Genomic DNA, 12126 nt, shown 5'->3' with positions numbered 1-12126 from the left:
AACACATCCCCCAGGTAACACACAACACATCCCCCAGGTAACACACAACACATCCCCCAGGTAACACACAACACATCCCCAGGTAACACACAACACATCCCCCAGGTAACACACAACACATCCCCCAGGTGACACACAACACATCCCCCAGGTGACACACAACACATCCCCCAAGTGACACACAACACATCCCCCAGATAACACACAACACATCCCCCAGATACATTTACTGTTTTTGCATGTACATTTTATAGTCATTTACCTGGCTCTTATCCAGAGCGACTAAGTCAGTGCATTCAACTAAGGTAGTTCATTCAACCACATATCACAGTTTTCGAAATAGCTGCTATCATCTTTCAAATACCTTTTCTGGGTCCACAACCGAATAATTGAAGACTGCTGTAATGCTGTTGCTGTCTGATGATGTCACTTCCGGGTTGTAGCCCATTGGAGGTGAAGATTGGTTCGGAGGCGGGGCCACAGAAGGTGCGTGCCTGGGGGCCTGGCCTGGAGAGCGGCATTATGGGTAAATCTGCCGACTTCGTGGTCGAGGCCGTCGGAGACAACGTGGGAACACTGGGTAAGCACACACACACACACACACAGACCCTGCGTGTCCTGATCAGAAGGTGTGTGTGTCCTGATCAGAAGGTGTGTGTGTGTCCTGATCAGAAGGTGTGTGTGTGTCCTGATCAGAAGGTGTGTGTGTGTCCTGATCAGAAGGTGTGTGTGTGTCCTGATCAGAAGGTGTGTGTGTCCTGATCAGAAGGTGTGTGTGTGTGTGTGTGTGTGTCCTGATCAGAAGGTGTGTGTGTGTCCTGATCAGAAGGTGTGTGTGTGTCCTGATCAGAAGGTGTGTGTGTATCCTGATCAGAAGGTGTGTGTGTGTGTGTCCAGGTTTCTCGGTGGAGGGGCCGTCCCAGGCGAAGATAGAGTGTGACGATAAGGGCGACGGGTCATGTGACGTGCAGTACTGGCCAATGGAAGCAGGGGAATATGCGGTGCATGTCCTCTGTAACAACGAGGACATCCAGCACTCTCCCTTCATGGCTGAAATCACTGCTGCTCCAAACAAGGACTACTACCCTGATAAGGTACGTTCAATCACTGCTGCTCCAAACAAGGACTACTACCCTGATAAGGTATGTTCAATCACTGCTGCTCCAAACAAGGACTACTACCCTGATAAGGTATGTCCAATCACTGCTGCTCTAAACAAGGACTACTACCCTGATAAGGTATGTCCAATCACTGCTGCTCCAAACAAGGACTACTACCCTGATAAGGTACGTTCAATCACTGCTGCTCCAAACAAGGACTACTACCCTGATAAGGTACGTTCAATCACTGCTGCTCCAAACAAGGACTACTACCCTGATAAGGTACGTTCAATCACTGCTGCTCCAAACAAGGACTACTACCCTGATAAGGTACGTTCAATCACTGCTGCTCCAAACAAGGACTACTACCCTGATAAGGTACGTTCAATCACTGCTGCTCCAAACAAGGACTACTACCCTGATAAGGTACGTTCAATCACTGCTGCTCCAAACAAGGACTACTACCCTGATAAGGTACGTTCAATCACTGCTGCTCCAAACAAGGACTACTACCCTGATAAGGTATGTTCAATCACTGCTGCTCCAAACAAGGACTACTACCCTGATAAGGTACGTTCAATCACTGCTGCTCCAAACAAGGACTACTACCCTGATAAGGTACGTTCAATCACTGCTGCTCCAAACAAGGACTACTACCCTGATAAGGTACGTTCAATCACTGCTGCTCCAAACAAGGACTACTACCCTGATAAGGTATGTTCAATCACTGCTGCTCCAAACAAGGACTACTACCCTGATAAGGTATGTCCAATCACTGCTGCTCCAAACAAGGACTACTACCCTGATAAGGCACGTGTGTGTAGATGACTTTATTGTCCGTAATAAGGTTGAAACATGGTGAGCAGCAGTGTAGTTCCCTGGAGCAGTGGTAGAGGTGAAGTGCCTTGCTCGAGGGCATCTGGGATTTGACACCAGCAATCTTTCTTTTTCCGACACATCCCTGTCAGACCCGGGATTTGAACCGCTAACCCTCCGATTGTGTTTAATGATGTGTGTGGGTGGCTGTGTGGATATATAAGCCTGTGGCTGTGCTTTGTGCACGTGTGTATACAATTTATAAGTGTGTGTGTGTGTGTGTGTGTGTGTGTTTGTGTGTGTGTGTGTGTGTGCAGGTGAAGGTGCATGGTCCAGGTCTGCAGAGCAGTGGTCTAGCTGTGGGGAAATGGACTGAGTTCACAATCGACGCCAGACTAGGAGGCAAAGCCCCTCTCAAGATCCTGGTACAGGTACATGTGGAGAGTAGACTCGAGCCTAATTTATTCAGTGATCCTACGTACTCTGTCAAGTTTATATCTGCCATATATTAGGGTTATTAGAGTGAATTTCTGTCTCCTATAATATCCTCTTTCACATCTCGGTTAGAGCGTTGGGCCAACTGAAAAGACGCTGGTTCGAATATCCGAGCTGACAAGGTCAAACATCTGTCGATGTGCCCTTCAGCAAGGCACTTAACCCTGTAGAACAACACATTACACTGGACCTATCATACTACTATGGCTGACCCTGTAAAACAACACATTACACTGGACCTATCATACTACTATGGCTGACCCTGTAAAACAACACATTACACTGCACCTATCATACTACTATGGCTGACCCTGTAGAACAACACATTACACTGGACCTATCATACTACTATGGCTGACCCTGTAAAACAACACATTACACTGGACCTATCATACTACTATGGCTGACCCTGTAAAACAACACATTACACTGCACCTATCATACTACTATGGCTGACCCTGTAGAACAACACATTACACTGGACCTATCATACTACTATGGCTGACCCTGTAAAACAACACATTACACTGCACCTATCATACTACTATGGCTGACCCTGTAAAACAACACATTACACTGACCTATCATACTACTATGGCTGACCCTGTAAAACAACACATTACACTGCACCTATCATACTACTATGGCTGACCCTGTAAAACAACACATTACACTGCACCTATCATACTACTATGGCTGACCCTGTAGAACAACACATTACACTGGACCTATCATACTACTATGGCTGACCCTGTAAAACAACACATTACACTGCACCTATCATACTACTATGGCTGACCCTGTAAAACAACACATTACACTGCACCTATCATACTACTATGGCTGACCCTGTAAAACAACACATTACACTGGACCTATCATACTACTATGGCTGACCCTGTAAAACAACACATTACACTGCACCTGTCCGGTGTATGTGACAACATAAATAAAACATCTATTTGATGATGATGTTCAAACTTTTGTCTTGAGGATTTCAGACTGTATCTGTAATGACGCTCCAGGAGAGTGAGGATCCATTTGCAGTTTTATTACAATCTGGGTCGTACAAACAGGGTCAATCGCCAGCAGACACAACAGTAGGGATAAGGCAACTCGTAATCCAGGCACAGGCATAAGGTCAGGGCAGGCAGCAAGCTTACAAAAATCAGTCCAGTAAAGAATATAGTCCAGGGCAGGCAGCACAGAATCAAGGAGGGAAAACAGTCCAGAGTAAATCCACGGGCAGACAGACACAGGCGAAACGCTCAGAAATGATCACCAGGGTAAACAAGACTTCGCAAAGAGAGAGAGTTTGAGAGCACCTAAATAGTCTACTGATGGGAGTCAGGTGCAACGGTAATCAGAGCCAGGTATGTGGGAAATGTAGTTCAGGGGTTTAATACTCAGGAGAGGGTTCCCTCTGGTGGTGAGCAGGAGGAACAGCGGGAGTCTCGTTTGTGACAGAGCCCCCTCTGCGAGCGGCTCCTGACGCGAAGAGGCGAACGACGCCGGGGTCTTCCTCGAGGTCGGGGGGCCGGTTTCTCCGGGTGCGTCCTATGGAACTCAGTCATGAGTGCGGGGTCGAGTATGTCCTCTGTGTTAACCCAGGATCGCTCTTCCGGTCCGTGCCCCTCCCAATCCACCAGATATTGGAGGAGCCTGCCCCGGCGTCTGGAATCGAGTAGATCTCGAACCTGATATGCCTCCCTCGCCGTCCACCAAGATGGGTGGGGGGGCCCTGATCACTGGTCTGCTCCTCCTCCTCCGCTCTCGGACCACCAGCGGGTTTGAGAAGTGATACATGAAAAAGTGGGAGAGATACGATAATTAGAGGGTAATGCCAAACGGAAGGAAACTGGTGTAATCTGTTTAACAATTTGGAAGGGACCTACATACCTGGGACTGAGTTTCTTGCAAGGAAGTCTGAGGCGTAGGTCTCGAGTGGATAGCCAGACCCATTGACCTGGAGTATATTCGGGATTGGGGCGACGGTGACGATTGGCCTGCAACTTCTGTTTCCTGACAGCACGTAGCAAGTGGGTGTAGCCTGACTCCAGATGTCCTCGCTTCTCTGGAGCCAGTCGTTGACAGAGGGTACCTCGGTGGGTTCCCCTGACCATGGAAATAGGGGAGGTTGGAAGCCCATGACACATTGGAATGGAGTTAGACCGGTGGAGGGTTTCTGGAGTGAGTTCTGTGCATACTCCGCCCACATGAGGAATCGACTCCAGTCTGCTTGGTTCTGATGACAGTAGGCTCTGAGAAACCGGGTGATCTCCTGATTGAGGCGTTCTGTCTGACCATTAGATTGTGGGTGATATCCTGAAGTGAGGCTAATGTTGATGTTGAGTTGTTGGAAGAATGCTGACCATACTCTGGATGTGAATTGGGGCCCCCGGTCCGACACGATGTCCTCAGGCAGGCCATAGAAGCGAAACACAAGGTTGCACATGAGTTCGGCTGTTTCCAATGCTGTGGGCAGTTTGGGAAGTGGAATCAACCGGCAGGCCTTGGAGAAGCGATCTATGACAGTGAGTATTGTGGTGTTCCCATTGGACTTGGGAAGATCGGTAATAAAGTCTATGGCAAGATGGGACCATGGTCGGTGGGGAACTGGCAGTGGTTGCAGTAGGCCCGATGGTAGTTGTCTGAGATGTTTGCTTGTGTTACAGGTGGTGCATTCGTTAATGAATTTTATTGTGTCTGCCCGCAAGGTTGGCCACCAAAAGCTGTTCTGAAGCAGGTGAACAGTGGCAGCGATTCCAGGATGACCGGAGCTGAGTACGGAGTGAACTTGCTGTAGCACTTTCTGACAGAGATCCTGAGGTACAAAAGTTTTGTTAGGGGGCATTCGGGAGGAGGGGTCTTTTGTGAATTGGCCTGGGTGAGCTCTGTCATGATGTCCCACTGAATAGGGGCCACGATTAATGACTCAGGAAGCAGGGTTTCCTTGGATTCAGTGGGAACTACACCGTCGTGTTGGCGTGATAATGCGTCTGCTTTGGTGTTCTTTGAACCGGGACGATAGGTAACGGTGAAGTCAAATCGTGTAAAGAAGAGAGCCCACCTCGCTTGTCTGGGATTCAGTCTCTTGGCAGATCGCAAGTATTCCAGATTCTTGTGGTCAGTTAGAATCACAAACGGGTGTTTAGCTCCCTCCAGCCAATGACGCCACTCCTCCATAGCTGCTTTCATGGCCAACAGTTCTCGGTTTCCGACGTCATAGTTCTGTTCGGCTGGACTAAGTTTGCGGGAGTAATAGGCGCACGGATAGAGCTTGAGTGGGGATCCGTGCCGCTGTGAGAGGATGGCTCCAATGCCCGATTAGAAGCGTCCACCTCAACTGTAAACGGGATTTCAGGATTAGGGTGGTGGAGGATGGGGGCAGATGTGAAACGTGACTTGAGTTCTGCGAAAGCCTCCTGTGCTGTAGTTGACCAGGTGAGGTGTGGTGCATTTCTCTTAGTCATAGAGGTTAAGGGAGAGGCTACCGAGCTGAAATTCCTGATGAAGCGTCGGTAGAAGTTCGCAAATCCCAAGAAGCGTTGTAACTCCTTTAAGGTTACTGGCAGTGGCCAGTCTAGAACGGCCTTGACCTTCTTCTCGTCCATGGCGACTCCCTCCTGGTTGATGATGTAGCCCAAGAAAGACGTGGAAGTCTGGTGAAATTCGCACTTCTCTGCTTTGGCGTATAATTGGTGATCAATGAGTCGTTGTAATACTGTTCTCACGTGTTGCACGTGTTCCTCATAGGTGTTGGAATAGACGAGAATGTCATCGATGTAAACAATTACCCAACGATTAAGCATGTCCCGAAAGACGTCATTGATAAACGACTGAAATACGGACGGACTATTGGACAGCCCGAAAGGCATCACCAAATACTCATAGTGCCCAGTGCTGGTAGAGAAGGCTGTCTTCCATTCATCACCGTCCCCGGATGCGAATGAGATTGTAGGCGCTGCGGAGGTCCAGTTTGGAGAAGTACTTGGCTTTGCGGAGTTGTTCTAGGGCAGCTGGTACCAGCGGTAAAGGATATCGAAACTTGACGGTGATGTCGTTGAGACCCCGGTAGTCGATACAGGGGCGTAGGCCACCGTCTTTTTTTTAACAAAGAAGAAGCCAGAGGCTGCAGGTGATGTCGACGTTCTAATGAACCCCTTCGAAAGTTCCTCCTCGATGTAGTTGTTCGTGGCTTCTGATTCGGGTTGTGATAGGGGAAGATTCGGCCCTTAGGTGGTGTTGTGCCTGGTAATAGTTCGATGGAACAGTCGCTTGCTCGGTGGAGGGGGAGTTCCATCGCCTTGGTCTTGCTAAAAGCTTCGATGAGGTCAGAGTATTCAATGGGAAGAGTGGGGAAAAGGACCGGCTCGTCCCTTTAGCGTGACGGTCTGAATGGAGAGTGAAGGGCTGCCAGTTAAGCAGTTGGAGTGACATGACGGGTCCCATTTGATGATACGACCCTCCCTCCATGAGATGAGGGGATTATGTTGACGTAGCCAGGGAGTCCAAGAATAACCGGGTTATGAGGTGATGAGATGACGTAGAAACGAATTACCTCAGTGTGAAGGGTACCGGTCTGTAGTTGAAGGTCCACGGTGGTGTGCAGGACCCTCCCATCGCCGAGAGGCCGTCCATCTAGCGCCTCCACTGCTAATTGAGAGTTACAGGAGATTAATGGGAGTTGTTGTTGTTGGGCAAACTCGTGAGACATAAAGTTCCCGGCTGCTCCTGAGTCTAATAGAGCTGATGTGGATATATGATTGCCCTCTAGAGATAATACTATAGGTACTTTGATGCAAGAACTGGAATGATGTGCTTGAACACAAGGACTCACCGAAGAGGGATTACGAGGAGGTGGTCTTGTGGGGCAAAACGCCCTCAGATGGCCCGGTTGACCACAATAGAGGCAGAGATGTTGGCGTATGCGGCGTTCTCGTTCTTCCGGAGTCAGGTGAGTATATCCGAGCTGCATGGGTTCAGTTTGAGACAGAGTGACCGGGTATTGTGTGCTGGTGGGTACCGTTCTGAGTGGACGACGTGAACGAATCAGATTGTCAATCTGAATGGTTAGTTCGATGAATTGATTCAGCGATTTCCCTTCATCTCGGCAGGCCAGTTCGGATTGCAACTCCAAGCTGAGTCCCTTGCAAAAGAGCAGTTTAAGTGTGCTCTCCACCCAGTCGGTTTGAGCTGCTAGAGTGCGAAATGTCAAAGCATATTCTGCTGCGGTATTCCTGCCCTGGCTCAACGCAAGTAGTCGGTCATCAGCTCTCATACCTCCCTCCGGGTGTTCAAATATTTCCCGGAAGCGTTGAAGAAAGGTACCAAACGATGGAAAAGCAGTGCCATCCTCTCTCCAAACCGCCGTCACCCACTCTAACGCCTTGTCAGCGAGGGAGTGAGCATACCAAGGAAATCTTGCTGGCATCGGTGACATACATAGCTGGTTGTTGATCAATGAATAATGAACATTGCAGTAGAAATCCCTTACTTTTAGTTGGGTTGCCGTCGAACTTATCAGGGAGAGCCAGACGTGGGTTAACTGTGAGTGACGGTGGTGGAGAAGCGCCCACACTCGCGTTCGGTGGAGGAGGGGCTGGGTTCGTTAGCGACACCGGCAACCTCTGTAGCGTCCTGACGAGTTCCTCTGTTACTGTAGTTAAATGGGTTAGCTGCTGTTGATGAATGGCGAGTTGGTGAGCTTGAGTGGAGATCTCCGTGGACATCTGAACCAGAGCTGCTGGATCGTGTGTTGGCGAAGTCTTCTGTAATGACGCTCCAGGAGAGTGAGGATCCATTTGCAGTTTTATTACAATCTGGGTCGTACAAACAGGGTCAATCGCCAGCAGACACAACAGTAGGGATAAGGCAACTCGTAATCCAGGCACAGGCATAAGGTCAGGGCAGGCAGCAAGCTTACAAAAATCAGTCCAGTAAAGAATATAGTCCAGGGCAGGCAGCACAGAATCAAGGAGGGAAAACAGTCCAGAGTAAATCCACGGGCAGACAGACACAGGCGAAAACGCTCAGAAATGATCACCAGGGTAAACAAGACTTCGCAAAGAGAGAGAGTTTGAGAGCACCTAAATAGTCTACTGATGGGAGTCAGGTGCAACGGTAATCAGAGCCAGGTATGTGGGAAATGTAGTTCAGGGGTTTAATACTCAGGAGAGGGTTCCCTCTGGTGGTGAGCAGGAGGAACAGCGGGAGTCTCGTTTGTGACAGTATCATGTGTCGGACTGATGTGTTGGATAGATGTTTGAAGAGGTTACAGAAGATGAAAATCAATCAAATTCAATCAAATGTATTTATTAAGCCCTTTTTACATCAGTAGTGCTATACAGAAACCCAGCCTAAAACCCCACACAGAAGATGGAAATGCAAAACGTGTCCCACTTATTCTGAATTCACCCTACTATACTATACTATACTATACTATACTATACTATACTATACTATACTATACTATACTATACAATACTATACTATAGTTCTGCTTGGTGACATTGTACTGGAATACATGTCAGTTAAACAAGAAGTAGAGCCCTGCATAACTTAAGTACAGGGGATCCCTAATGAAACTGGATCTCTTCCTCTATAAGACTGTCCCATGTACAGGGGATCCCTAATGAAACTGGATCTCTTCCTCTATAAGACTGTCCTACTTTAGCTACTCCATGCTGTCCTACTTTAGCTACTCCATGCTGTCCTACTTTAGCTACTCCATGCTGTCCTACTTTAGCTACTCCATGTTGTCCTACTTTAGCTACTCCATGCTGCCCTACTTTAGCTACTCCATGCTGTCCTACTTTAGCTACTCCATGCTGTCCTAATTTAGCTACTCCATGCGGTCCTAATTTAGCTACTCCATGCTGCCCTACTTTAGCTACTCCATGCGGTCCTAATTTAGCTACTCCATGCTGTCCTAATTTAGCTACTCCATGCTGTCCTACTTTAGCTACTCCATGCTGTCCTAATTTAGCTACTCCATGCGGTCCTAATTTAGCTACTCCATGCTGCCCTACTTTAGCTACTCCATGCTGTCCTAATTTAGCTACTCCATGCTGTCCTAATTTAGCTACTCCATGCTGTCCTACTTTAGCTACTCCATGCTGCCCTACTTTAGCTACTCCATGCTGTCCTACTTTAGCTACTCCATGCTGTTCTAATTTAGCTACTCCATGCTGTCCTAATTTAGCTACTCCATGCTGTCCTACTTTAGCTACTTCATGCGGTCCTAATTTAGCTGGCAACTAGCTAAAGTATGAAAAAAAAAATGTATGAACTCTCTGGATAAGAGCGTCTGCTAAATGACTAAAATGTAAAAATGTAAACTAAAAAAATTGAAACATTATATTGGCAACTTTTTTATTTATTTTGATGCACCAGTACAGAGTATGCACATTAACATCAAAACAGAAAAAAATCTATGTGATCTTATCGTGTGCTTCACGGGGCGAGCTTCCTGTTTGAAGCTTGCTTTGCCCCCCCCACAACGAAGTGATGTGATGTTGATCATGTGGTTTCTGTGCAACGGTTTAGTAACAATAGTTTAGATTTTCTCTTGTCAGACCAATAAATGATGTCCCGGTTTATATGATGTCCCACTGTTTCTTAATTCACCCAAGTACCTGGCTTGAAGGACCAGTTCATTGAAGAAACCAGGACTGACGAATGAGGCAGAGCCATTTTAGCCATGATACTAAGGGTCTATCTCTCCCCACCACTCTCTCTCTCTCTGTCTCTAGGATGGTGAGGGCACCCCAGTAGATGTTCAGGTGAAGGATAACGGTAATGGAACGTACACCTGCAGTTACACCCCCAAGAAACCCCTCAAACACACCGTCATGGCGTCCTGGGGCGGAGTCAACATACCGGACAGTCCTTTCAGGGTGAGCCCCTCCCACCCTCACTCTAAATGGGGACTTCAGCCCCTCCCACCCTCACTCTAAATGGGGACTTCAGCCCCTCCCACCCACACTCTAAATGGGGGCGTCAGCCCCTCCCACCCTCACTCTAAATGGGGACTTCAGCCCCTCCCACCCACACTCTAAATGGGGGCGTCAGCCCCTCCCACCCTCACTCTAAATGGGGACTTCAGCCCCTCCCACCCACACTCTAAATGGGGACTTCAGCCCCTCCCACCCACACTCTAAATGGGGGCATCAGCCCCTCCCACCCACACTCTAAATGGGGACTTCAGCCCCTCCCACCCACACTCTAAATGGGGGCGTCAGCCCCTCCCACCCACACTCTAAATGGGGACTTCAGCCCCTCCCACCCTCACTCTAAATGGGGACTTCAGCCCCTCCCACCCTCACTCTAAATGGGGACTTCAGCCCCTCCCACCCACACTCTAAATGGGGACTTCAGCCCCTCCCACCCACACTCTAAATGGGGACTTCAGCCCCTCCCACCCTCACTCTAAATGGGGACTTCAGCCCCTCCCACCCTCACTCTAAATGGGGACTTCAGCCCCTCCCACCCACACTCTAAATGGGGACTTCAGCCCCTCCCACCCACACTCTAAATGGAGGCGTCAGGAACAAACTGCTTAATGGGGACTTTAGCTTTACCCACACATACAAACTGTTTAATGGGGACTTTAGCTTTACCCACACATACAAACTGATTATCCTCTCCCTCCCTTTCTACATTTTTCTCATTGTGTGTGTGTGTGTGTGTGTGTGTGTGTGTGTATAGATGACCATCGGGGAAGGCTGCCACCCTAACAAGGTGAAGGTGTCAGGTCCTGGTGTGGCTAAAACAGGGCTGAAGGCTTTTGAACCAACATCCTTCACTGTGGACTGTGCTGAGGCAGGACAAGGTAAGACTGTTACGCTACACTAAGACTGTCACGCTACACTAAGACTTACACTAAGACTGTTACGCTACACTAAGACTGTTACGCTACACTAAGACTGTTACGCTACACTAAGACTGTTATGCTACACTAAGACTGTTACGCTACACTAAGACTGTTACGCTACACTAAGACTGTTACGCTACACTAAGACTGTTACACTACACTAAGACTGTTACGCTACACTAAGACTGTTACGCTACACTAAGACTTACACTAAGACTGTTACGCTACACTAAGACTGTTACGCTACACTAAGACTGTTACGCTACACTAAGACTGTTACGCTACACTAAGACTGTTACACTACACTAAGACTGTTACGCTACACTAAGACTTACACTAAGACTGTTACGCTACACTAAGACTGTTACACTACACTAAGACTGTTACGCTACACTAAGACTGTTACGCTACACTAAGACTGTCACGCTACACTAAGACTGTTACACTACACTAAGACTGTTACGCCACACTAATACTGTTACGCTACACTAAGACTGTTACGCTACACTAAGACTGTTACGCTACACTAAGACTGTTACGCTACACTAAGACTGTTACGCTACACTAAGACTTACACTAAGACTGTTACGCTACACTAAGACTGTTACGCTACACTAAGACTGTTACGCTACACTAAGACTTACACTAAGACTGTTACGCTACACTAAGACTGTTACGCTACACTAAGACTTACACTAAGACTGTTACACTACACTAAGACTGTTACGCTACACTAAGATTGTTACGCTACACTAAGACTGTTACACTACACTAAGACTGTTGCGCTACACTAAGACTGTTACACTACACTAAGACTGTCACGCTACACTAAGACTGTTA

The 12126-nt window shown here is 48.0% G+C and overlaps 1 protein-coding gene across 1 annotated transcript in view; it reads left to right on the top strand.

Moving 5' to 3' along the window:
* The window catches only part of LOC121587361 (filamin-A-like), a 203592-nt gene that overhangs the window by 83548 nt on the left and 107918 nt on the right, over positions 1–12126 (top strand). Inside the window, exons 11-15 of the mRNA XM_045206810.1 lie at positions 444–580; positions 898–1094; positions 2234–2347; positions 10166–10309; positions 11121–11244. Coding sequence (XP_045062745.1) covers positions 444–580; positions 898–1094; positions 2234–2347; positions 10166–10309; positions 11121–11244 — 716 coding nt within the window. The remainder of the gene's footprint in view (positions 1–443; positions 581–897; positions 1095–2233; positions 2348–10165; positions 10310–11120; positions 11245–12126) is intronic.

This window comes from Coregonus clupeaformis, chromosome 24, assembly GCF_020615455.1.
Source record: "Coregonus clupeaformis isolate EN_2021a chromosome 24, ASM2061545v1, whole genome shotgun sequence".
Lineage (NCBI taxonomy): Eukaryota > Metazoa > Chordata > Actinopteri > Salmoniformes > Salmonidae > Coregonus > Coregonus clupeaformis.
This window is presented reverse-complemented; position numbering and strand designations above follow the sequence as displayed.